Source organism: Salvelinus fontinalis, chromosome 38, assembly GCF_029448725.1.
Source record: "Salvelinus fontinalis isolate EN_2023a chromosome 38, ASM2944872v1, whole genome shotgun sequence".
In the NCBI taxonomy this organism is placed as follows: Eukaryota; Metazoa; Chordata; class Actinopteri; order Salmoniformes; family Salmonidae; genus Salvelinus; species Salvelinus fontinalis.
Window position 1 is genome coordinate 1,887,463 of NC_074702.1, and position 26,472 is coordinate 1,913,934.

Consider the following 26,472-nt stretch of genomic DNA (forward strand, 5'->3'; position numbering starts at 1 on the left):
CTGTAGATTCCATTAATATATTACCCATGACCACCACACACCTCGCCATGCTGCTGTGGATTCCATTAATATATTACCCATGACCACCACACACCTCACCATGCTGCTGTAGATTCCAATAATATATTACCCATGACCACCACACACCATGCTGCTGTAGATTCCATTAATATATTACCCATGACCACCACACCCCTCGCCATGCTGCTGTAGATTCCAATAATATATTACCCATGACCACCACACAGCATGCTGCTGTAGATTCCATTAATATATTACCCATGACCACCACACACCATGCTGCTGTAGATTCCATTAATATATTACCCATGACCACCACACACCTCGCCATGCTGCTGTAGATTCCATTAATATATTACCCATGACCACCACACACCATGCTGCTGTAGATTCCATTAATATATTACCCATGACCACCACACACCATGCTGCTGTAGAATCCATTAATATATTACCCATGACCACCACACACCATGCTGCTGTAGATTCCATTAATATATTACCCATGACCACCACACACCATGCTGCTGTAGATTCCATTAATATATTACCCATGACCACCACACACCATGCTGCTGTAGGTTCCATTAATATATTACCCATGACCACCACACACCATGCTGCTGTAGATTCCATTAATATATTACCCATGACCACCACACCCCATGCTGCTGTAGATTCCATTAATATATTACCCATGACCACCACACACCATGCTGCTGTAGATTCCAATAATATATTACCCATGACCACCACACACCATGCTGCTGTAGATTCCATTAATATATTACCCATGACCACCACACACCATGCTGCTGTAGATTCCATTAATATATTACCCATGACCACCACACACCTCGCCATGCTGCTGTGGATTCCATTAATATATTACCCATGACCACCACACACCACACCATGCTGCTGTAGATTCCATTAATATATTACCCATGACCACCACACACCATGCTGCTGTAGATTCCATTAATATATTACCCATGACCACCACACGCCATGCTGCTGTAGATTCCATTAATATATTACCCATGACCACCACACGCCATGCTGCTGTGGATTCCATTAATATATTACCCATGACCACCCCTCGCCATGCTGCTGTAGATTCCATTAATATATTACCCATGACCACCCCTCGCCATGCTGCTGTAGATTCCATTAATATATTACCCATGACCACCACACGCCATGCTGCTGTAGATTCCATTAATATATTACCCATGACCACCACACGCCATGCTGCTGTAGATTCCATTAATATATTACCCATGACCACCACACACCATGCTGCTATAGATTCCATTAATATATTACCCATGACCACCACATACCATGCTGCTGTAGATTCCATTAATATATTACCCATGACCACCACACACCATGCTGCTGTAGATTCCATTAATATATTACCCATGACCACCACACACCATGCTGCTGTAGATTCCATTAATATATTACCCATGACCACCACACGCCATGCTGCTGTAGATTCCATTAATATATTACCCATGACCACCACACACCATGCTGCTGTAGATTCCATTAATATATTACCCATGACCACCACACACCATGATGCTGTAGATTCCATTAATATATTACCCATGACCACCACACCATGCTGCTGTAGATTCCATTAATATATTACCCATGACCACCACACCCCATGCTGCTGTAGATTCCATTAATATATTACCCATGACCACCACACACCATGCTGCTGTAGATTCCATTAATATATTACCCATGACCACCACACGCCATGCTGCTGTAGATTCCATTAATATATTACCCATGACCACCACACACCTCGCCATGCTGCTGTAGATTCCATTAATATATTACCCATGACCACCACACACCACGCTGCTGTAGATTCCATTAATATATTACCCATGACCACCACACACCATGCTGCTGTAGATTCCATTAATATATTACCCATGACCACCACACACCATGCTGCTGTAGATTCCATTAATATATTACCCATGACCACCACACACCACGCTGCTGTAGATTCCGTTAATATATTACCCATGACCACCACACACCTCGCCATGCTGCTGCAGATTTCATTAATATATTACCCATGACCACCACACGCCATGCTGCTGTAGATTCCATTAATATATTACCCATGACCACCACACACCATGATGCTGTAGATTCCATTAATATATTACCCATGACCACCACACGCCATGCTGCTGTAGATTCCATTAATATATTACCCATGACCACCACACACCTCGCCATGCTGCTGTAGATTCCATTAATATATTACCCATGACCACCCCACACCACGCTGCTGTAGATTCCATTAATATATTACCCATGACCACCACACACCATGCTGCTGTAGATTACATTAATATATTACCCATGACCACCAAACACCATGCTGCTGTAGATTCCATTAATATATTACCCATGACCACCACACACCATGCTGCTGTAGATTCCATTAATATATTACCCATGACCACCACACACCATGCTGCTGTAGATTCCATTAATATATTACCCATGACCACCACACACCATGCTGCTGTAGATTCCATTAATATATTACCCATGACCACCACACACCATGCTGCTGTAGATTCCATTAATATATTACCCATGACCACCACACACCATGCTGCTGTAGATTCCATTAATATATTACCCATGACCACCACACACCATGCTGCTGTAGATTCCATTAATATATTACCCATGACCACCACACCCCTCGCCATGCTGCTGTAGATTCCATTAATTTATTACCCATGACCACCACACACCATGCTGCTGTAGATTCCATTAATATATTACCCATGACCACCACACACCATGCTGCTGTAGATTCCATTAATATATTACCCATGACCACCACACACCATGCTGCTATAGATTCCATTAATATATTACCCATGACCACCACACACCATGCTGCTATAGATTCCATTAATATATTACCCATGACCACACCTCGCCATGCTGCTGTAGATTCCATTAATATATTACCCATGACCACCACACACCATGCTGCTGTAGATTCCATTAATATATTACCCATGACCACCACACACCATGCTGCTGTAGATTCCATTAATATATTACCCATGACCACCACACACCATGCTGCTGTAGATTCCATTAATATATTACCCATGACCACCACACACCACACTGCTGTAGATTCCATTAATATATTACCCATGACCACCACACACCATGCTGCTGTAGATTCCATTAATATATTACCCATGACCACCACACACCATGCTGCTGTAGATTCCATTAATATATTACCCATGACCACCACACACCTCGCCATGCTGCTGTAGATTCCATTAATATATTACCCATGACCACCACACACCACGCTGCTGTAGATTCCATTAATATATTACCCATGACCACCACACCATGCTGCTATAGATTCCATTAATATATTACCCATGACCACCACACCATGCTGCTGTAGATTCCATTAATATATTACCCATGACCACCACACACCTCGCCATGCTGCTGTAGATTCCATTAATATATTACCCATGACCACCACACCATGCTGCTGTAGATTCCATTAATATATTACCCATGACCACCACACACCATGCTGCTGTAGATTCCATTAATATATTACCCATGACCACCACACACCATGCTGCTATAGATTCCATTAATATATTACCCATGACCACCACACACCATGCTGCTATAGATTCCATTAATATATTACCCATGACCACCACACACCATGCTGCTATAGATTCCATTAATATATTACCCATGACCACCACACACCATGCTGCTATAGATTCCATTAATATATTACCCATGACCACCACACGCCATGCTGCTGTAGATACCATTAATATATTACCCATGACCACCCCTCGCCATGCTGCTGTAGATTCCATTAATATATTACCCATGACCACCACACACCATGCTGCTGTAGATTCCATTAATATATTACCCATGACCACCCCACACCATGCTGCTGTAGATTCCATTAATATATTACCCATGACCACCCCACACCATGCTGCTGTAGATTCCATTAATATATTACCCATGACCACCCCACACCATGCTGCTGTAGATTCCATTAATATATTACCCATTACATTAATTACACATTATCAGTGCTATCAGTATTATCAGTGCTATCAGTAGTATCAGTATTATCAGTACTATCAGTATTATCAGTATTATCAATATTATCAGTACTATCAGTAGTATCAGTAGTATCAGTAGTATCAGTACTATCAGTAGTATCAGTAGTATCAGTAGTATCAGTAGTATCAGTAGTATCAGTAGTATCTGTATTATCAGTAGTATCAGTAGTATCAGTAGTATCAGTATTATCAGTAGTATCAGTAGTATCAGTAGTATCAGTAGTATCAGTAGTATCAGTATTATCAGTAGTATCAGTAGTATCAGTAGTATCAGTAGTATCAGTAGTATCAGTAGTATCAGTATTATCAGTAGTATCAGTAGTATCAGTAGTATCTGTATTATCAGTAGTATCAGTAGTATCAGTAGTATCAGTATTATCAGTAGTATCAGTAGTATCAGTATTATCAGTAGTATCAGTAGTATCAGTAGTATCAGTAGTATCAGTAGTATCAGTAGTATCAGTATTATCAGTAGTATCAGTAGTATCAGTAGTATCAGTAGTATCAGTAGTATCAGTAGTATCAGTGTTATCAGTGTTATCAGTGTTATCAGTATTATCAGTAGTATCAGTATTATCAGTATTATCAGTAGTATCAGTAGTATCAGTAGTATCAGTAGTATCAGTAGTATCAGTAGTATCAGTAGTATCAGTATTATCAGTGTTATCTGTATTGTCTGTATTATCAGTACTATCAGTATTATCAGTCTTGATAATTAACATTATCGTGTTGATCCCCCCCCCCACTCTTCCAGCATATTCTCTGATGTTGTGAGCTGTGTGATCTTCTAGGAAGAACTGTGTTTCCAGGCAGTTTGATTCCAGCTGCCAGTCCGGGGTGAGGTGATGGATAGCGAAGCTGATGTAGGGTTGACCACCCCTTGCTTGCACTGGTCCAGAGGTCAGTAGTTGCAGCAAACCATGTGCCTTTGAGCCAAAGTTTTTCCAACATCAACTTTAACCTGGTTGTACAGGTTTGGAATTTCAGGCTTCGGGAAAATACTGTTTTGTGATGGCCACTTTGTAGTGAGGCACGGCAACCTTAAATCAGCCTCAGAAAGCCAGGCCTCTCAACAATAGGAAATGGCATCATGTCCTATGCAATGTAATATGAAAGGGCTGCAGTGAGGTCTTGAGCGTTTTTGATGTGGGTGCATAAGCAGCCTGCCTTTTTAAATGCTTGCTGGAGTGTCTGTGTCACAACTGTAGATGAGGAGGGACCAATAGCATCACTGGGTTTGCCTGCTGCACGTCCATCTCTGTAAACAAGGGAACAGCAAAATGTAGTGTTGTTACTATTATTGGTGTTGTTACATTATAATTATTACACACACGCGCACACACACACACACACACACACACACACACACACACACACACACACACACACACACACACACACACACACACACACACACACACACACACACACACACACACACACACACACAAACGGATAAGAGGCAATCTGTCATTTCGATTAAGACAATGAGCGAGCTAGGACGGACGTAAGGTTAGTCAATATAACTATTTGTTTTGCTCTTTTGAAATGTACAGCGACAGAATTCATAACATGGGCCGTTCTTACAGTGTTCTCCCTGTACACCAAGTCAGAACCGTAGGATAAATAAAGGGAGCATATAAGCAGACAATGAAAGCTCTTACAATTTTCGATGACTACATTTCTCTAAAAACAGGTTATAGGCTACAGTAGAACAGTCAGAACAGTAGGAGAAATTAAGAGGGGTAAATAGACCAAATTATTAGGATGAGGCACATTATTAGGATGAGGCTACTAACAGCTTACTGCACAACTTACACTTAGTATTACTTTCTTAGCTACAGTATACATATCTCCCTGGCATATTATATAATTTATGAAGCAGCGTAGAATACATTTTTGGACTCACATTGTTGTGCTGTGCTCACTTGAACAGGGCTGCCACGCCCTGACCTTAGAGAGCCTTTTTATGTCTCATTTTGGTTTGGTTAGGGTGTGATTTGGGGTGGGTATTCTATGTTCTTTAGTTCTATTATTTGTATTTCTATGTTTAGGCCGGGTATGGTTCTCAATCAGGGACAGCTGTCTATCGTTGTCTCTGATTGAGAACCATACTTAGGTAGCCCTTTTTCCCCACCTGTCTGTGTGGGAAGGTAACATTGTTTGTGGCACATTAGCCCTTTAGCTTCACGGTTTGTTTTGGATTTGTTTATTGTTTTTGTCGGCGTCATAATAAATAAAGGAATTTGTACGCTCACCACGCTGCACCTTGGTCCTCTTCATTCCACCGCCGTGACAAGGGCGGGGCGGTCCTCAAATCATGCTTCATTGGCTGCACGGCCAATGTTGAATGTTTATCATTTAAACTAGGAAAAGAGCCTCTTAATCCCAGATTAGGGAACCACACAGCCACAGCCACCGATTCCTTCCTAACCACTCATTGAATTTGCGATTTCCAACTTGTTGTACAATGTTTATGTCCTATGGCCGATGAGCACCGATACGTTTTATTTATAATTTCTCTTCATTATTTCTCTTCATATGACAAGGATTAAAAATCTCTCTGGGATAGCGGGACGGTAGCGTCCCACCTGGCCAATAGCCAGGGAAAATGTAGAGCGCCAAATTCAAAAACATTATATAAAATCAAACTTTCATTAAATCACATATATAAGATACCAAATTAAAGCTACACTCGTTGTGAATCCAGCCAACATGTCAGATTTCAAAAAGGCTTTTCGGCGAAAGCATAAGATGCTATTATCTGATGATAGCACAATGTCAACAAAGAGAGTGTAGCCTATTTCAACCCTGCCGGCGCTACTCAAAACGCAGATATAAAATATAAAACATGCATTACCTTTGACGAGATTCTTTTGTTGGCACTCCAATATGTCCCATAAACATCACAAATGGTCCTTTTGTTTGATTAATTCCGTCCATATATATCCAAATTGTCCATTTATTTGGCGCCGTTGATCCAGAAAAAAACAGCTTCCAATTTGCGCAAAGTCACTACAAAATATCTCAAAAATTACCTCGAAACTTTGCCAAAACATTTCAAAGTACTTTTGTAATACAACTTAAGGTATTTGTAAACGTTAATAATCGATCAAATTGAAGACGGGTCTATCTGTTTTCAATACAGGAGATCAACAAACAAACGCTACATTTTTTAGCAACTCTCAAACAGTACACATGACGTTACTCTACTTCCTGATGGCCTTCTTCTTCATTGCACAAATGAATAACCTCAACCTATTTCCTAAGACTGGTGACATCCAGTGGAAGCAGTAGGAACTAAGACTACAGTGATTAGAAATCTGGCTTTCTAATGAAAACGCATTGAACAGACAGTGACTTAAAAAGACAAATGTATGGTTATTCCTCTGGGTTTTGCCTGCTACATAAGTTCTGTTATACTTACAAATATGATTCAAACAGTTTTAGAAACTTCAGAGTGTTTTCTATCCAAATCTACTAATAATATCCATATCTTATATTCTGGGGATGAGTAGAAGGAAGTTGAAATTGGGCACGCTATTTTTCCCAAAGTGAAAACTCTGCCCCCTATCCTAGAGAAGTTTTAAAAACGATTTGCCAGTAAATTCTCAACTTGATTCATGATGATGACGGCTAGTCTGCTAGCTAAGATTGTGAAAGTATGATGTTGACATGATCAGTCCAATCAAAGCTTCTGTACATATAGCATGAATTGATGTCATTTTATCTGTGGCCAATGACCTTGAGCCTTCTTGGATGGGCACTTCTTTGGCAGAAGCCAAAAGGTTAGAATGTTCAACGTCTCCTCTTACACTTGGCAGTGATGAAAAATCTCCATGAGTGACAGAACACTGAGCCAATCACGGCGCAACACTCTGTATATTCTGCTGGCTCGCCCCGCCCACCACAGAAAGCACTGAGCTAGGCTGAAACACCTGCATTTTGGAGCTGACTTACTAAAACTAAGAAAGAGACCATGTTTGTATGAGGCTTTATTAACTCAATGATATATATTATTTTTTACATTGTTTGCAAACGATATGTGACACGTATTAATGCCAAAATAACATGCAAAACAGGCAACCCCCCCCCCCCCCCCCCCCCCCCCCCAAAAAAAATGGTGGGGCTCAAACACCTGAATGACGGGTCACCACTGATAATAAATAAAATTACAAATAATTTCAAGTTCTTTATATTAAAACAACCAGATGGTGCCATTTTCATGTTTTTAAAATTTTATTTACAGAAAGCCAGGGACACACGGCATCACTCCTTCATTTACAAATGAAGCGTTTGTGTTTAGTGAGTCTGCCAGATCAGAGGCAGTAGGGATGGACCAGGGATGTTCTCTGTTTAGTGAGTCCTCCAGATCAGAGGCAGTAGAGATGACCAGGGATGTTCTCTGTTTAGTGAGTCCTCCAGATCAGAGGCAGTAGGGATGACCAGGGATGTTCTCTGTTTAGTGAGTCCTCCAGATCAGAGGCAGTAGGGATGACCAGGGATGTTCTCTGTTTAGTGAGTCTGCCAGATCAGAGGCAGTAGGGATGACCAGGGATGTTCTCTTGATAAGCGCGTCAATAGGACCATTTTCCTGTCAAAATGTAACAAGTACTTTTGGGTGTCAGAGAAAATGTATGGAGTCAAAATAACATTATTTTCTTTAGGAATGTAGTGAAGTAAAAGTAAAAGTTGTCAAAAGAAGAATAGTAAAGTAAAGTACAGATACCCCAAAAAACTACTTAAGTAGTACTTTAAAGTATTTTTACTTAAGTACTTTACACCACTGAGTGTATGGCCACCACAGGCACCTACTTCAGAGAAAAGTATTGAGCAGTAGAAAACTAATTCACTTTAAAAATACATACATGCATGTTGAATGAGATATGGATTAATCGACGTCAGGTCAAGAAACTGCCATCATTTATCATGAATCAGAAAACCAAATCAGATTGTCATTTGGCACAGGTGTATGATATAGAAAATACATAATGAATGCATTACAATACAAAGCAACGTTCAGCAGGGTTGGAGTCAATTCCACCTCAATTCCACTCAGTTTAGTACAGTGTAGATGGACCTAGGTTAAGGTGGTACAGTGTAGATGGACCTAGGTTAAGGTGGTATAGTGTAGATGGACCTAGGTTAAGGTGGTACAGTGTAGATGGACCTAGGTTAAGGTGGTACAGTGTAGATGGACCTAGGTTAAGGTGGTATAGTGTAGATGGACCTAGGTTAAGGTGGTATAGTGTAGATGGACCTAGGTTAAGGTGGTATAGTGTAGATGGACCTAGGTTAAGGTGGTATAGTGTAGATGTACCTAGGTTAAGGTGGTATAGTGTAGATGTACCTAGGTTAAGGTGGTATAGTGTAGATGTACCTAGGTTAAGGTGGTATAGTGTAGATGGACCTAGGTTAAGGTGGTATAGTGTAGATGGACCTAGGTTAAGGTGGTATAGTGTAGATGTACCTAGGTTAAGGTGGTATAGTGTAGATGGACCTAGGTTAAGGTGGTATAGTGTAGATGGACCTAGGTTAAGGTGGTACAGTGTAGATGGACCTAGGTTAAGGTGGTACAGTGTAGATGGACCTAGGTTAAGGTGGTATAGTGTAGATGGACCTAGGTTAAGGTGGTATAGTGTAGATGTACCTAGGTTAAGGTGGTATAGTGTAGATGTACCTAGGTTAAGGTGGTATAGTGTAGATGGACCTAGGTTAAGGTGGTATAGTGTAGATGTACCTAGGTTAAGGTGGTATAGTGTAGATGTACCTAGGTTAAGTTGGTATAGTGTAGATGTACCTAGGTTAAGGTGGTATAGTGTAGATGGACCTAGGTTAAGGTGGTATAGTGTAGATGGACCTAGGTTAAGGTGGTATAGTGTAGATGGACCTAGGTTAAGGTGGTATAGTGTAGATGTACCTAGGTTAAGGTGGTATAGTGTAGATGTACCTAGGTTAAGGTGGTACAGTGTAGATGGACCTAGGTTAAGGTGGTATAGTGTAGATGGACCTAGGTTAAGGTGGTATAGTGTAGATGGACCTAGGTTAAGGTGGTATAGTGTAGATGTACCTAGGTTAAGGTGGTATAGTGTAGATGGACCTAGGTTAAGGTGGTACAGTGTAGATGGACCTAGGTTAAGGTGGTATAGTGTAGATGGACCTAGGTTAAGGTGGTATAGTGTAGATGGACCTAGGTTAAGGTGGTATAGTGTAGATGGACCTAGGTTAAGGTGGTATAGTGTAGATGTACCTAGGTTAAGGTGGTATAGTGTAGATGGACCTAGGTTAAGGTGGTACAGTGTAGATGGACCTAGGTTAAGGTGGTACAGTGTAGATGGACCTAGGTTAAGGTGGTATAGTGTAGATGTACCTAGGTTAAGGTGGTATAGTGTAGATGGACCTAGGTTAAGGTGGTATAGTGTAGATGGACCTAGGTTAAGGTGGTATAGTGCAGCTGTACCTAGCTTAACGTGGCATACGTCTCCCCAATCTGGCAATACAGGGTCATGGCGAAGGCCATTCCAAATATCATCAAGGCTGCGATGCCAAAAGCAATCCCCATGGTGATGAATATACCCTTCGCCAGGACTGACGTCACCAGCTTGATACAAGGTCTCAAGTAGACTTTGCGCTGTCCATCTGCGAGTTTACACTCCCGAGTGGTGTCATGGCAGTCGCAGGAGGCGGGGACCGTCGAGCCCCAGTCTGAAGGTCCGTGGATCAGTCCACAACACTTTGCCCGCTCTTCCAGGTTCTGCATGAACGTCTGGAACAAAGACGACTGGTTCCTCAGCGGTAGCAGCTTCTCCGCCAACCATGCCTCGATCTTCTTCACTCCGACAGCTCCCAGGATTCCAGCGACCGCCAGGAGGACGAAGATGAGGAGCAGCCCGACGAAGAACAGCATGAGCATGACGCGGCTTTCCCTGATGGCTCCGAAGCAGCCCAGGAAGCCGAGGACCGTGACGATGGCGCCGACGGCTATCAGGAGGTTCAGTCCCGGTAACAACCCCCCGAACACAGGGTTCACTTTGAGGTAGATGGACACCCCGAGGATGATGCATCCACTCATCCAGAGCAGCAGGTTGAAACCAAAGAGGAGGTACTTGATACATTTGTTCACAGCCATCTTCTAAGATTCCAACAGCCAGGCAAGACGTGACGTGACAGAGCAACTTGAAGATGTACAGTGTGTGAGGGTTGAGTGTACCAGATCTGTCACCGAGTAAAAAATTAGAACCCCGAAGCTGTAGGTGTGGCTACTGACTCCTCCTTCCAGAAACCAACCGTTTTCTACTTATGGTGAAACCCCCAACGGCAACAACATAAACCTTATCTAAAGACTGACCCTGGTTCAGCCCTCTGCTAGACTACTTCAACAAAGTCTGAGCAGTGAGCTCTGCTTGAGGCTGTTAGATTTAAACGGATGACTATGCAAAGACTTCAGCAGTATCCTGTACGACATGCAAATATTTTTTAGCATGCCCTGAAGACTCTCCTCTTGCAAACGGATCAGGTTAATCATGACAAACCAGCCTCCACCTGAACAGTTTCTCTCCCCGTGCAGTGGCCCTCACCAGCCTCCACCTGAACAGTTTCTCTCCCCGTGCTGTGGCCCTCACCAGCCTCCACCTGAACAGTTTCTCTCCCCGTGCTGTGGCCCTCACCACCCTCCACCTGAACAGTTTCTCTCCCCGTGCTGTGGCCCTCACCACCCTCCACCTGAACAGTTTCTCTCCCCGTGCTGTGGCCCTCACCAGCCTCCACCTGAACAGTTTCTCTCCCCGTGCTGTGGCCCTCACCAGCCTCCACCTGAACAGTTTCTCTCCCCGTGCTGTGGCCCTCACCACCCTCCACCTGAACAGCTTCTCTCCCCGTGTTGTGGCCCTCACCAGCCTCCACCTGAACAGTTTCTCTCCCCGTGTTGTGGCCCTCACCACCCTCCACCTGAACAGTTTCTCTCCCCGTGCTGTGGCCCTCACCAGCCTCCACCTGAACAGTTTCTCTCCCCGTGTTGTGGCCCTCACCAGCCTCCACCTGAACAGTTTCTCTCCCCGTGCTGTGGCCCTCACCACCATCCACCTGAACAGTTTCTCTCCCCGTGCTGTGGCCCTCACCAGCCTCCACCTGATCCACAGAGACTAAAGGACACTATGTACTCTATGCTGCACACTGTATCAAACCACATATAATATCTGCACTTGGTTCATCTGAACACAGCACTGTATTACACACTGTCCATAGGCCCCTATCATTGCACTACGTTACGGAGCAGCCCTACCTCTGCATGTAGATATTTATATATTGTTCTGGAGGCAGCTCGGCAGCTCGGCAGAGGGTTCACTAGCTGGCACACATCAAATCTGATTTGATACCTAACTTTAACCACACTGCTAAATCTAATTCCTAACCCTAACCTTAAATTGAGACTAAAAAGCATACATTTTTACAATATAGCCAATTTTAACTTTGCAGCTGGCACACAAAGTCATCCAATCTGATTTGATACCTAACCTTAATATCCACACTGCTAAACATAATTTCTAACCCTAACCTTAAATTGAGACTGAAACTTAACTTTGCAGCTGCCACATCTACTGGTGCGGAAATCGCTCAGTTCTACCTCCAGGACAAGGCTCTTCCCAAATAAACGTCACCCTGCAAAGATGTCTATCACAAGCAGAACCCTTTCACCAAGTAACATTCTGAGTTTGTGCAAATGTACCTGCCAGAATGAAGGTGATTCTGATTCTGAACAAAATGGCATAGAACAAAGTCAAAAAGTTCTGAAGTAAATTCCCATGGGTAGGAGAGAAGAAGTCCCTGAACCAATAACAGTTGGCCGTATGCATGCAAGTCATATCGGGTTGGAGATATTGACGTTTTAAATTCAAATTCATAATAATTAGATACGTTTATTATTTATTTATTTGTTGCTTTGGATTGGACAGGCGAGATCCCTGAACCAATAACAGTTGGTTGTATTCATGAAAGTCGTATGGGTTGGAAGCTATTGAAGAGAAGAGGTCACTCAACAAAGTCAAATTGGTTCGAGATCTCTATGTCATGCAATAATAGGCATTGCAGTTTTAAGACGGTCCCTTAACCCTCAGTTTTAAGACGGTCCCTTAACCCTCGGAGTGGTGGTGAGCAACATTTTAGCTACAGTCGTGGCCAAAAGTTTTGAGAATGGCACAAATATTAATTTTCACAAAGTCTGCTGCCTCAGTTTGTATGATGGCAATTTGCATATACTCCAGAATGTTATGAAGAGTGATCAGATGAATTGTAATTAATTGCAAAGTCCATCTTTACCATGCAAATGAACTGAATCCCCCCAAAAATATTTCCACTGCATTTCATCCCTGCCACAACAGGACCAGCTGACATCATGTCAGTGATTCTCTCGTTAACACAGGTGTGAGTGTTGACGAGGACAAGACTGGAGATCACTCTGTCATGCTGATTTGAGTTCGAATAACAGACTGGAAGCTTCAAAAGGAGGGTGGTGCTTGGAATCATTGTTCTTCCTCTGTCAACCATGGTTACCTGCAAGGAAACACGTGCAGTCATCATTGCTTTGCACAAAAAGGGCTTCACAGGCAAGGATATTGCTGCCAGTAAGATTGCAACAAAATCAACCATTTATTGGATCATCAAGTACTTCAAGGAGAGCGGTTCAATTGTTGTGAAGAAGGCTTCAGGGCGCCCAAGAAAGTCCAGCAAGCGCCAGGACCGTCTCCTAAAGTTGATTCAGCTGCGGGATCGGGGCCCCACCAGAACAGAGCTTGCTCAGGAATGGCAGCAGGCAGGTGTGAGTGCATCTGCACCAGGTGAAGACTTTTGGAGGATGGCCTGGTGTCAAGAAGGGCAGCAAAGAAGCCACTTCTCTCCAGGAAAAACATCAGGGACAGACTGATATTCTGCAGAAGGTACAGGGATTGGACTGCTCAGGACTGGGGTAAAGTCATTTTCTCTGATGAATCCCCTTTCCGATTGTTTGGGGCATCCGGAAAAAAGCTTGTCCGGAGAAGACAAGGTGAGCGCTACCATCAGTCCTGTGTCATGCCAACAGTAAACCATCATGAGACCATTCATGTGTGGGGTTGCTTCTCAGCCAAGGGAGTGGGCTCACTCACAATTTTGCCTAAGAACACAGCCATGAATAAAGAATGGTACCAACACATCCTCCGAGAGCAACTTCTCCCAACCACCCAGGAACAGTTTGGTGACAAACAATGCCTTTTCCAGCATGATGGAGCACCTTGCCGTTAGGCAAAAGTGATAACTAAGTGGCTCGGGGAACAAAACATTGATATTTTGGGTCCATGGCCAGGAAACTCCCCAGACCTTAATCCCATTGAGAACTTGTGGTCAAACCTCAAGAGGCAAACAAAACCCCACAAATTCCGACAAACTCCAAGCATTGATTATGCCAGAATGGGCTGCCATCAGTCCGGATGTGACCCAGAAGTTAATTGATAGCATGCCAGGGCAGATTGCAGAGGTCTTGAAAAAGAAGGGTCAACACTGCAAATATTGATACTCTGCATCAACTTCATGTAATTGTCAATAAAAGCCTTTGACACTTACGAAATGCTTGTAATTATACTTCAGTATTCCATAGTAACATCTGACAAAAATATCTAAAGACACTGAGGCTGCAGACTTTGTGAAAATTTATATTTGTGTCATTCTCAAAACTATTGGCCACGACTGTACATTTCGCCTACAAACAGTAAATACGACACTGAATTGCATAAACAAACAGTGTAACTTGTTCACCATTATCAGCTAATGTGTGGTTTTGAAAAGGTATTGATTACCAAAGTCTGAATCTTTAATATAGAAGCTAAATATAGAGTAGTGACACTGAGCCTAAATAACAACTCTGTGTCCTATAGTATAGGGTAGTATGGTGGAGGGCAGCACCCTATAGTATAGGGTAGTATGGTGGAGGGCAGCACCCTATAGTATAGGGTAGTATGGTGGAGGGCAGCACCCTATAGTATAGGGTAGTATGGTGGAGGGCAGCACCCTATAGTATAGGGTAGTATGGTGGAGGGTAGCACCCTATAGTATAGGGTAGTATGGTGGAGGGCAGCCCCCTATAGTATAGGGTAGTATGGTGGAGGGCAGCACCCTATAGTATAGGGTAGTATGGTGGAGGGCAGCACCCTATAGTATAGGGTAGTATGGTGGAGGGCAGCACCCTATAGTATAGGGTAGTATGGTGGAGGGCAGCACCCTATAGTATAGGGTAGTATGGTGGAGGGCAGCCCCCTATAGTATAGGGTAGTATGGTGGAGGGCAGCACCCTATAGTATAGGGTAGTATGGTGGAGGGCAGCACCCTATAGTACAGGGTAGTATGGTGGAGGGCAGCACCCTATAGTATAGGGTAGCATGGTGGAGGGCAGCACCCTATAGTATAGGGTAGTATGGTGGAGGGCAGCACCCTATAGTATAGGGTAGTATGGTGGAGGGCAGCCCCCTATAGTATAGGGTAGTATGGTGGAGGGCAGCACCCTATAGTATAGGGTAGTATGGTGGAGGTCAGCACCCTATAGTATAGGGTAGTATGGTGGAGGGCAGCCCCCTATAGTATAGGGTAGTATGGTGGAGGGCAGCCCCCTATAGTATAGGGTAGTATGGTGGAGGGCAGCACCCTATAGTATAGGGTAGTATGGTGGAGGTCAGCACCCTATAGTATAGGGTAGTATGGTGGAGGGCAGCACCCTATAGTATAGGGTAGTATGGTGGAGGGCAGCACCCTATAGTATAGGGTAGTATGGTGGAGGGCAGCCCCCTATAGTATAGGGTAGTATGGTGGAGGGCAGCCCCCTATAGTATAGGGTAGTATGGTGGAGGGCAGCACCCTATAGTATAGGGTAGTATGGTGGAGGGCAGCACCCTATAGTATAGGGTAGTATGGTGGAGGGCAGCACCCTATAGTATAGGGTAGTATGGTGGAGGGCAGCACCCTATAGTATAGGGTAGTATGGTGGAGGGCAGCACCCTATAGTATAGGGTAGTATGGTGGAGGGCAGCACCCTATAGTATAGGGTAGTATGGTGGAGGGCAGCACCCTATAGCATAGGGTAGTATGGTGGAGGGCAGCACCCTATAGGGTAGTATGGTGGTGGGTAGCACCCTATAGTATAGGGTAGTATGGTGGAGGGCAGCGCCCTATAGTATAGGGTAGTATGGTGGAGGGCAGCACCCTATAGTATAGGGTAGTATGGTGGAGGGCAGCACCCTATAGTATAGGGTAGTATGGTGGAGGGCAGCCCCCTATAGTATAGGGTAGTATGGTGGAGGGCAGCACCCTATAGTATAGGGTAGTATGGTGGAGGTCAGCACCCTATAGTATAGGGTAGTATGGTGGAGGGCAGCACCCTATAGGGTAGTATGGTGGAGGGCAGCACCCTATAGTATAGGGTAGTATGGTGGAGGGCAGCACCCTATAGTATAGGGTAGTATGGTGGAGGGCAGCACCCTATAGGGTAGTATGGTGGAGGGCAGCACCCTATAGTATAGGGTAGTATGGTGGAGGGCAGCACCCTATAGTATAGGGTAGTATGGTGGAGGGCAGCACCCTATAGTACAGGGTAGTATGGTGGAGGGCAGCACCCTATAGTATAGGGTAGTATGGTGGAGGGCAGCATCCTATAGTATAGGGTAGTATGGTGGAGGGCAGCACCCTATAGTATAGGGTAGTATGGTGGAGGGCAGCACCCTATAGTACAGGGTAGTATGGTGGAGGGCAGCACCCTATAGTATAGGGTAGTATGGTGGAGGGCAGCACCCTATAGTATAGGGTAGTATGGTGGAGGGCAGCACCCTATAGTATAGGGTAGTATGGTGGAGGGCAGCATCCTATAGTATAGGGTAGTATGGTGGAGGGCAGCACCTTATAGTATAGGGTAGTATGGTGGAGGGCAGCACCCTATAGTATAGGGTAGTATGGTGGAGGGCAGCACCCTATAGTATAGGGTAGTATGGTGGAGGGCAGCACCCTATAGTATAGGGTAGTATGGTGGAGGGCAGCACCCTATAGTATAGGGTAGTATGGTGGAGGGTAGCACCCTATAGTATAGGGTAGTATGGTGGAGGGCAGCACCCTATAGTATAGGGTAGTATGGTGGAGGGCAGCACCCTATAGTATAGGGTAGTATGGTGGAGGGCAGCACCCTATAGTATAGGGTAGTATGGTGGAGGGCAGCACCCTATAGTATAGGGTAGTATGGTGGAGGGCAGCCCCCTATAGTATAGGGTAGTATGGTGGAGGGCAGCCCCCTATAGTATAGGGTAGTATGGTGGAGGGCAGCACCCTATAGTATAGGGTAGTATGGTGGAGGGCAGCACCCTATAGTATAGGGTAGTATGGTGGAGGGCAGCACCCTATAGTATAGGGTAGTATGGTGGAGGGCAGCACCCTATAGTATAGGGTAGTATGGTGGAGGGCAGCCCCCTATAGTATAGGGTAGTATGGTGGAGGGCAGCACCCTATAGTATAGGGTAGTATGGTGGAGGGCAGCACCCTATAGTATAGGGTAGTATGGTGGAGGGCAGCACCCTATAGTATAGGGTAGTATGGTGGAGGGCAGCACCCTATAGTATAGGGTAGTATGGTGGAGGGCAGCACCCTATAGTATAGGGTAGTATGGTGGAGGGCAGCACCCTATAGTATAGGGTAGTATGGTGGAGGGCAGCCCCCTATAGTATAGGGTAGTATGGTGGAGGGCAGCACCCTATAGTATAGGGTAGTATGGTGGAGGGCAGCCCCCTATAGGGTAGTATGGTGGAGGGCAGCCCCCTATAGGGTAGTATGGTGGAGGGCAGCCCCCTATAGGGTAGTATGGTGGAGGGCAGCCCCCTATAGTATAGGGTAGTATGGTGGAGGGCAGCCCCCTATAGTATAGGGTAGTATGGTGAAGGGCAGCACCCTATAGGGTAGTATGGTGGAGGGCAGCACCCTATAGTATGGTGGAGGGCAGCACCCTATAGTATAGGGTAGCATGGTGGAGGGCAGCACCCTATAGTATAGGGTAGTATGGTGGAGGGCAGCACCCTATAGTATAGGGTAGTATGGTGGAGGGCAGCACCCTATAGTATAGGGTAGTATGGTGGAGGGCAGCACCCTATAGTATAGGGTAGTATGGTGGAGGGCAGCCCCCTATAGTATAGGGTAGTATGGTGGAGGGCAGCCCCCTATAGTATAGGGTAGTATGGTGGAGGGCAGCACCCTATAGTATAGGGTAGTATGGTGGAGGGCAGCACCCTATAGTATAGGGTAGTATGGTGGAGGGCAGCACCCTATAGTATAGGGTAGTATGGTGGAGGGCAGCACCCTATAGTATAGGGTAGTATGGTGGAGGGCAGCACCCTATAGTATAGGGTAGTATGGTGGAGGGCAGCACCCTATAGTATAGGGTAGTATGGTGGAGGGCAGCACCCTATAGTATAGGGTAGTATGGTGGAGGGCAGCATCCTATAGTATAGGGTAGTATGGTGGAGGGCAGCACCCTATAGTATAGGGTAGTATGGTGGAGGGCAGCACCCTATAGTATAGGGTAGTATGGTGGAGGGCAGCACCCTATAGTATAGGGTAGTATGGTGGAGGGCAGCCCCCTATAGCATAGGGTAGTATGGTGGAGGGCAGCACCCTATAGTATAGGGTAGTATGGTGGAGGGCAGCACCCTATAGTATAGGGTAGTATGGTGGAGGGCGGCACCCTATAGTATAGGGTAGTATGGTGGAGGGCAGCACCCTATAGTATAGGGTAGTATGGTGGAGGGCAGCACCCTATAGTATAGGGTAGTATGGTGGAGGGCAGCACCCTATAGTATAGGGTAGTATGGTGGAGGGCAGCACCCTATAGTATAGGGTAGTATGGTGGAGGGCAGCATCCTATAGTATAGGGTAGTATGGTGGAGGGCAGCACCCTATAGGGTAGTATGGTGGAGGGCAGCACCCTATAGTATAGGGTAGTATGGTGGAGGGCAGCACCCTATAGTATAGGGTAGTATGGTGGAGGGCAGCACCCTATAGTATAGGGTAGTATGGTGGAGGGCAGCACCCTATAGTATAGGGTAGTATGGTGGAGGGCAGCACCCTATAGTATAGGGTAGTATGGTGGAGGGCAGCCCCCTATAGTATAGGGTAGTATGGTGGAGGGCAGCACCCTATAGTATAGGGTAGTATGGTGGAGGGCAGCCCCCTATAGTATAGGGTAGTATGGTGGAGGGCAGCACCCTATAGTATAGGGTAGTATGGTGGAGGGCAGCCCCCTATAGTATAGGGTAGTATGGTGGAGGGCAGCACCCTATAGTATAGGGTAGTATGGTGGAGGGCAGCACCCTATAGGGTAGTATGGTGGAGGGCAGCACCCTATAGTATAGGGTAGTATGGTGGAGGGTAGCACCCTATAGTATAGGGTAGTATGGTGGAGGGCAGCACCCTATAGCATAGGGTAGTATGGTGGAGGGCAGCACCCTATAGTATAGGGTAGTATGGTGGAGGGCAGCACCCTATAGGGTAGTATGGTGGAGGGCAGCACCCTATAGTATAGGGTAGTATGGTGGAGGGCAGCACCCTATAGTATAGGGTAGTATGGTGGAGGGCAGCCCCCTATAGTATAGGGTAGTATGGTGGAGGGCAGCACCCTATAGTATAGGGTAGTATGGTGGAGGGCAGCCCCCTATAGTATAGGGTAGTATGGTGGAGGGCAGCACCCTATAGTATAGGGTAGTATGGTGGAGGGCAGCCCCCTATAGGGTAGTATGGTGGAGGGCAGCACCCTATAGTATAGGGTAGTATGGTGGAGGGCAGCACCCTATAGTATAGGGTAGTATGGTGGAGGGCAGCACCCTATAGTATAGGGTAGTATGGTGGAGGGCAGCACCCTATAGTATAGGGTAGTATGGTGGAGGGCAGCACCCTATAGTATAGGGTAGTATGGTGGAGGGCAGCACCCTATAGTACAGGGTAGTATGGCGGAGGGCAGCACCCTATAGTATAGGGTAGTATGGTGGAGGGCAGCACCCTATAGTATAGGGTAGTATGGTGGAGGGCAGCACCCTATAGGGTAGGGTAGTATGGTGGAGGGCAGCCCCCTATAGTATAGGGTAGTATGGTGGAGGGCAGCCCCCTATAGGGTAGTATGGTGGAGGGCAGCACCCTATAGTATAGGGTAGTATGGTGGAGGGCAGCACCCTATAGGGTAGTATGGTGGAGGGCAGCACCCTATAGTATAGGGTAGTATGGTGGAGGGCAGCACCCTATAGTATAGGGTAGTATGGTGGAGGGCAGCACCCTATAGTATAGGGTAGTATGGTGGAGGGCAGCACCCTATAGTATAGGGTAGTATGGTGGAGGGCAGCACCCTATAGTATAGGGTAGTATGGTGGAGGGCAGCACCCTATAGTATAGGGTAGTATGGTGGAGGGCAGCACCCTATAGTATAGGGTAGTATGGTGGAGGGCAGCACCCTATAGTATAGGGTAGTATGGTGGAGGGCAGCACCCTATAGTATAGGGTAGTATGGTGGAGGGCAGCAACCTATAGTATAGGGTAGTATGGCGGAGGGCAGCACCCTATAGTATAGGGTAGTATGGTGGAGGGCAGCACCCTATAGTATAGGGTAGTATGGTGGAGGGCAGCACCCTATAGGGTAGTATGGTGGAGGGCAGCACCCTATAGTATAGGGTAGTATGGTGGAGGGCAGCACCCTATAGGGTAGTATGGTGGAGGGTAGCACCCTATAGGGTAGTATGGTGGAGGGCAGCCCCCTATAGTATAGGGTAGTATGGTGGAGGGCAGCACCCTATAGTATAGGGTAGTATGGTGGAGGGCAGCAACCTATAGTATAGGGTAGTATGGTGGAGGGCAGCACCCTATAGTATAGGGTAGTATGGTCGAGGGCAGCACCCTATAGTATAGGGTAGTATGGTGGAGGGCAGCACCCTATAGTATAGGGTAGTATGGTGGAGGGCAGCACCCTATAGTATAGGGTAGTATGGTGGAGGGCAGCACCCTATAGTATAGGGTAGTATGGTGGAGGGCAGCACCCTATAGGGTAGTATGGTGGAGGGCAGCACCCTATAGTATAGGGTAGTATGGTGGAGGGCAGCACCCTATAGTATAGGGTAGTATGGTGGAGGGCAGCACCCTATAGTATAGGGTAGTATGGTGGAGGGCAGCATCCTATAGTATAGGGTAGTATGGTGGAGGGCAGCACCCTATAGTATAGGGTAGTATGGTGGAGGGCAGCACCCTATAGTATAGGGTAGTATGGTGGAGGGCAGCACCCTATAGTATAGGGTAGTATGGTGGAGGGCAGCACCCTATAGTATAGGGTAGTATGGTGGAGGGCAGCAACCTATAGTATAGGGTAGTATGGTGGAGGGCAGCACCCTATAGTATAGGGTAGTATGGTGGAGGGCAGCGCCTTACAACAGATGACTTAGAATAACCTCTCACACACACACACACACACACACACACACACACACACACACACACACACACACACACACACACACACACACACACACACACACACACAGTTGCCTTTGAAACATTGACTCCAGCCAGACGGAACGTATTAATCAGACTCTTACAGCTGAGATCCACGATAGGCAAAACAGTCCTACTGGCCTCCCCAGACTAAAACACTGACTCCAGTCAGACAGAACATATTAAACAGCCCTACTGGCCTCCCCAGACTAAAACACTGACTCCAGTCAGACAGAACATATTAAACAGCCCTACTGGCCTCCCCAGACTAAAACACTGACTCCAGTCAGACAGGACATATTAAACAGTTCTACTGGCCTCCCCAGACTAAAACACTGACTCCAGTCAGACCGAACATATTAAACAGTCCTACTGGCCTCCCCAGACTAAAACACTGACTCCAGTCAGACAGGACATATTAAACAGTCCTACTGGCCTCCCCAGACTAAAACACTGACTCCAGCCAGACAGGACATATTAAACAGTCCTACTGGCCTCCCCAGACTAAAACACTGACTCCAGCCAGACAGAACAGTCCTACTGGCCTCCCCAGACTAAAACACTGACTCCAGCCAGACAGACCAGTTCTACTGGCCTCCCCAGACTAAAACACTGACTCCAGTCAGACAGGACATATTAAACAGTCCTACTGGCCTCCCCAGACTAAAACACTGACTCCAGTCAGACAGGACATATTAAACAGTCCTACTGGCCTCCCCAGACTAAAACACTGACTCCAGCCAGACAGGACATATTAAACAGCCCTACTGGCCTCCCCAGACTAAAACACTGACTCCAGTCAGACAGAACATATTAAACAGCCCTACTGGCCTCCCCAGACTAAAACACTGACACCAGTCAGACAGGACATATTAAACAGTCCTACTGGCCTCCCCAGACTAAAACACTGACTCCAGTCAGACAGAACATATTAAACAGTCCTACTGGCCTCCCCAGACTAAAACACTGACTCCAGCCAGACAGGACAGTCCTACTGGCCTCCCCAGACTAAAACACTGACTCCAGCCAGACAGGACAGTCCTACTGGCCTCCCCAGACTAAAACACTGACTCCAGCCAGACAGGACAGTCCTACTGGCCTCCCCAGACTAAAACACTGACTCCAGTCAGACAGGATATATTAAACAGCCCTACTGGCCTCCCCAGATTAAAACACTGACTCCAGTCAGACAAGACATATTAAACAGCCCTACTGGCCTCCCCAGACTAAAACACTGACTCCAGCCAGACAGGACAGTCCTACTGACCTCCCCAGACTAAAACACTGACTCCAGTCAGACAGGACATATTAAACAGTCCTACTGGCCTCCCCAGATTAAAACACTGACTCCAGTCAGACAAGACATATTAAACAGTCCTACTGGCCTCCCCAGACTAAAACACTGACTCCAGTCAGACAGGATATATTAAACAGCCCTACTGCCCTCCCCAGACTAAAACACTGACTCCAGTCAGACAGAACAGTCCTACTGGCCTCCCCAGACTAAAACACTGACTCCAGCCAGACAGGACATATTAAACAGTCCTACTGGCCTCCTCAGACTAAAACACCGACTCCAGTCAGACAGGATATATTAAACAGCCCTACTGCCCTCCCCAGACTAAAACACTGACTCCAGCCAGACAGGACATATTAAACAGTCCTACAGGCCTCCCCAGACTAAAACACTGACTCCAGCCAGACAGGACATATTAAACAGTCCTACTGGCCTCCCCAGACTAAAACACTGACTCCAGCCAGACAGGACATATTAAACAGTCCTACTGGCCTCCCCAGACTAAAACACTGACTCCAGCCAGACAGAACATATTAAACAGCCCTACTGGCCTCCCCAGACTAAAACACTGACTCCAGTCAGACAGGACATATTAAACAGTCCTACTGGCCTCCCCAGACTAAAACACTGACTCCAGTCAGACAGAACATATTAAACAGCCCTACTGGCCTCCCCAGACTAAAACACTGACTCCAGTCCGACAGGACATATTAAACAGTCCTACTGGCCTCCCCAGACTAAAACACTGACTCCAGCCAGACAGGACATATTAAACAGCCCTACTGGCCTCCCCAGACTAAAACACTGACTCCAGCCAGACAGAACAGCCCTACTGGCCTCCCCAGACTAAAACACTGACTCCAGCCAGACAGGACATATTAAACAGCCCTACTGGCCTCCCCAGACTAAAACACTGACTCCAGCCAGACAGGACATATTAAACAGCCCTACTGGCCTCCCCAGACTAAAACACTGACTCCAGCCAGACAGAACATATTAAACAGTCCTACTGGCCTCCCCAGACTAAAACACTGACTCCAGTCCGACAGGACATATTAAACAGTCCTACTGGCCTCCCCAGACTAAAACACTGACTCCAGTCAGACAGAACATATTAAACAGTCCTACTGGCCTCCCCAGACTAAAACACTGACTCCAGTCAGACAGGACATATTAAACAGCCCTACTGGCCTCCCCAGACTAAAACACTGACTCCAGTCAGACAGGACATATTAAACAGTCCTACTGGCCTCCCCAGACTAAAACACTGACTCCAGCCAGACAGAACAGTCCTACTGGCCTCCCCAGACTAAAACACTGACTCCAGTCAGACAGGACATATTAAACAGCCCTACAGATTGATGTCTGAGGGGAAAACACCATGTTGGTTGAACTAACGTCTGTTGTTGTTGTAATATCGCTAACGGACGTGGCAGTTTCACCGCAATGGATTCCAGTTTTAAGAAATAAATAATGTAGATAATCAAATGAATCAAATCACCGGGAGACAACACAGAGCGAAGCTGTGAGTTTGTATGTGTACAGACGTGGGCGGTGGTGTTGGTGAGTTCTTCGGATTGGGGGAGTGACATTTTAATAGTTGGGTCTCTCTCGCTCTCTCTCACCCCCCGATCCCTCCCTCCCTCTCCCTACCTCTCCCTACCTCTCTCACCCTCCCTCCTCCCTCCCTCTCCCTATCTCTCTCATCCTCCCTCCCTCTCTCACCCTCCCTCCTCCCTCCCTCTCCCTACCTCTCTCACCCTCCCTCCTCCCTCCCTCTCCCTACCTCTCTCACCCTCCCTCCTCCCTCCCTCTCCCTACCTCTCTCACCCTCCCTCCTCCCTCCCTATCCCTACCTCTCTCACCCTCCCTCCTCCCTCCCTCTCCCCACCTCTCTCACCCTCCGACCCCTCCCTCCATCCCTCTCCCTACCTCTCTCACCCTCCGACCCCTCCCTCTCCCCACCTCTCTCACCCTCCGACCCCTCCCTCCATCCCTCTCCCTACCTCTCTCACCCTCCGACCCCTCCCTCTCCCCACCTCTCTCACCCTCCCTCCTCCCTCCCTCTCCCTCCCTCCCTCCCTCTCCCTACCTCTCTCACCCTCCCTCCTCCCTCCCTCTCCCTACCTCTCTCACCCTCCGACCCCTCATCCTCCCTCCCTCTCTCACCCTCCCTCCTCCCTCCCTCTCCCTACCTCTCTCACCCTCCGACCCCTCATCCTCCCTCCCTCTCTCACACTCCCTCCTCCCTCCCTCTCCCTCCCTCTCTCACCCTCCGACCCCTCCCTCTCCCTGCCACTCTCACCCTCTGACCCCTCCCTCTCCCTGCCACTCTCACCCTCCGACCCCTCCCTCTCCCTGCCACTCTCACCCTCTGACCCCTCCCTCTCCCTGCCACTCTCACCCTCCGACCCCTCCCTCTCCCTGCCACTCTCACCCTCTGACCCCTCCCTCTCCCTGCCACTCTCACCCTCCGACCCCTCCCTCTCCCTGCCAGTCTCACCCTCTGACCCCTCCCTCTCCCTGCCACTCTCACCCTCCGACCCCTCCCTCTCCCTGCCACTCTCACCCTCCGACCCCTCCCTCTCCCTGCCACTCTCACCCTCCGACCCCTCCCTCTCCCTGCCACTCCCACCCTCCGACCCCTCCCTCTCCCTCCCTCCATCCCTCTCGACCCTCTGTGTGTAGATTGCTTCAAATTTCATGCCACTTTCTCTGCGTTTTCTTTAATTGAAAGACAAACAAGTTACTGATCTAAATGACTAACGCCCTGAAGCACTCACTTCTGTCATCATGAAGTGCTTTGAGAGACTAGTCAAGGATCATATCACATCTACCTTACCGGCCACCCTAGACACACTTAAGTTTGCATACCGCCCCAACAGGTTCACAGATGATGCAACCGCCATCACACTGTCCTATCCCATCTGTACAAGAGGAATACCTATGACCTATGAAAGAATGCTGTTCACTGATCACTTGTCACGTTATACAATGCCACTCTAAATAATGTCACTTTAATAATGTTTACATATCTTACTCATGTCACATGTATATGCTGTATTTTATATAATCTACTGCACCTTGCCTATGCCGCTCGTCCATCTCTCATCCATATACTTACATGTACATATTCTCATTCACCCCTTTAGATTTGTGTGTATTAGGTAGTTGTTGGGGAATTGTTAGATTACTTGATAGATATTACTGCACTGTCGGAACTAGAAGCACAAGCATTTCGCTACACTCGCATTAACATCTGCTCACCATTTGTATGTGACCAATAAAATGTGATTTGATTTGAAGTTTACTTGGGTTTAATCCATTACTGTGACACTGTGGTTGGGGGGAGGACAGTATAACTGATCAAATTATGAAAGACTAGTATTGTAACGGTTTTCTTCCTGGGATGAAGGAGAGGACCAACATGCAGCGCGGCTA

General features: G+C 46.7%; 1 protein-coding gene across 1 annotated transcript; it reads right to left on the reverse strand.

The window, feature by feature from the left end:
• Positions 1-10,611: 10,611 nt before the first annotated feature.
• LOC129837988 (tetraspanin-8-like) lies at positions 10,612-15,142 on the reverse strand. The gene has a single exon (XM_055904597.1). It carries the CDS (start codon positions 11,341-11,343, stop codon positions 10,675-10,677), a length of 669 nt encoding a protein of 222 aa, XP_055760572.1. The 5' UTR covers positions 11,344-15,142; the 3' UTR covers positions 10,612-10,674.
• Positions 15,143-26,472: the final 11,330 nt, after the last annotated feature.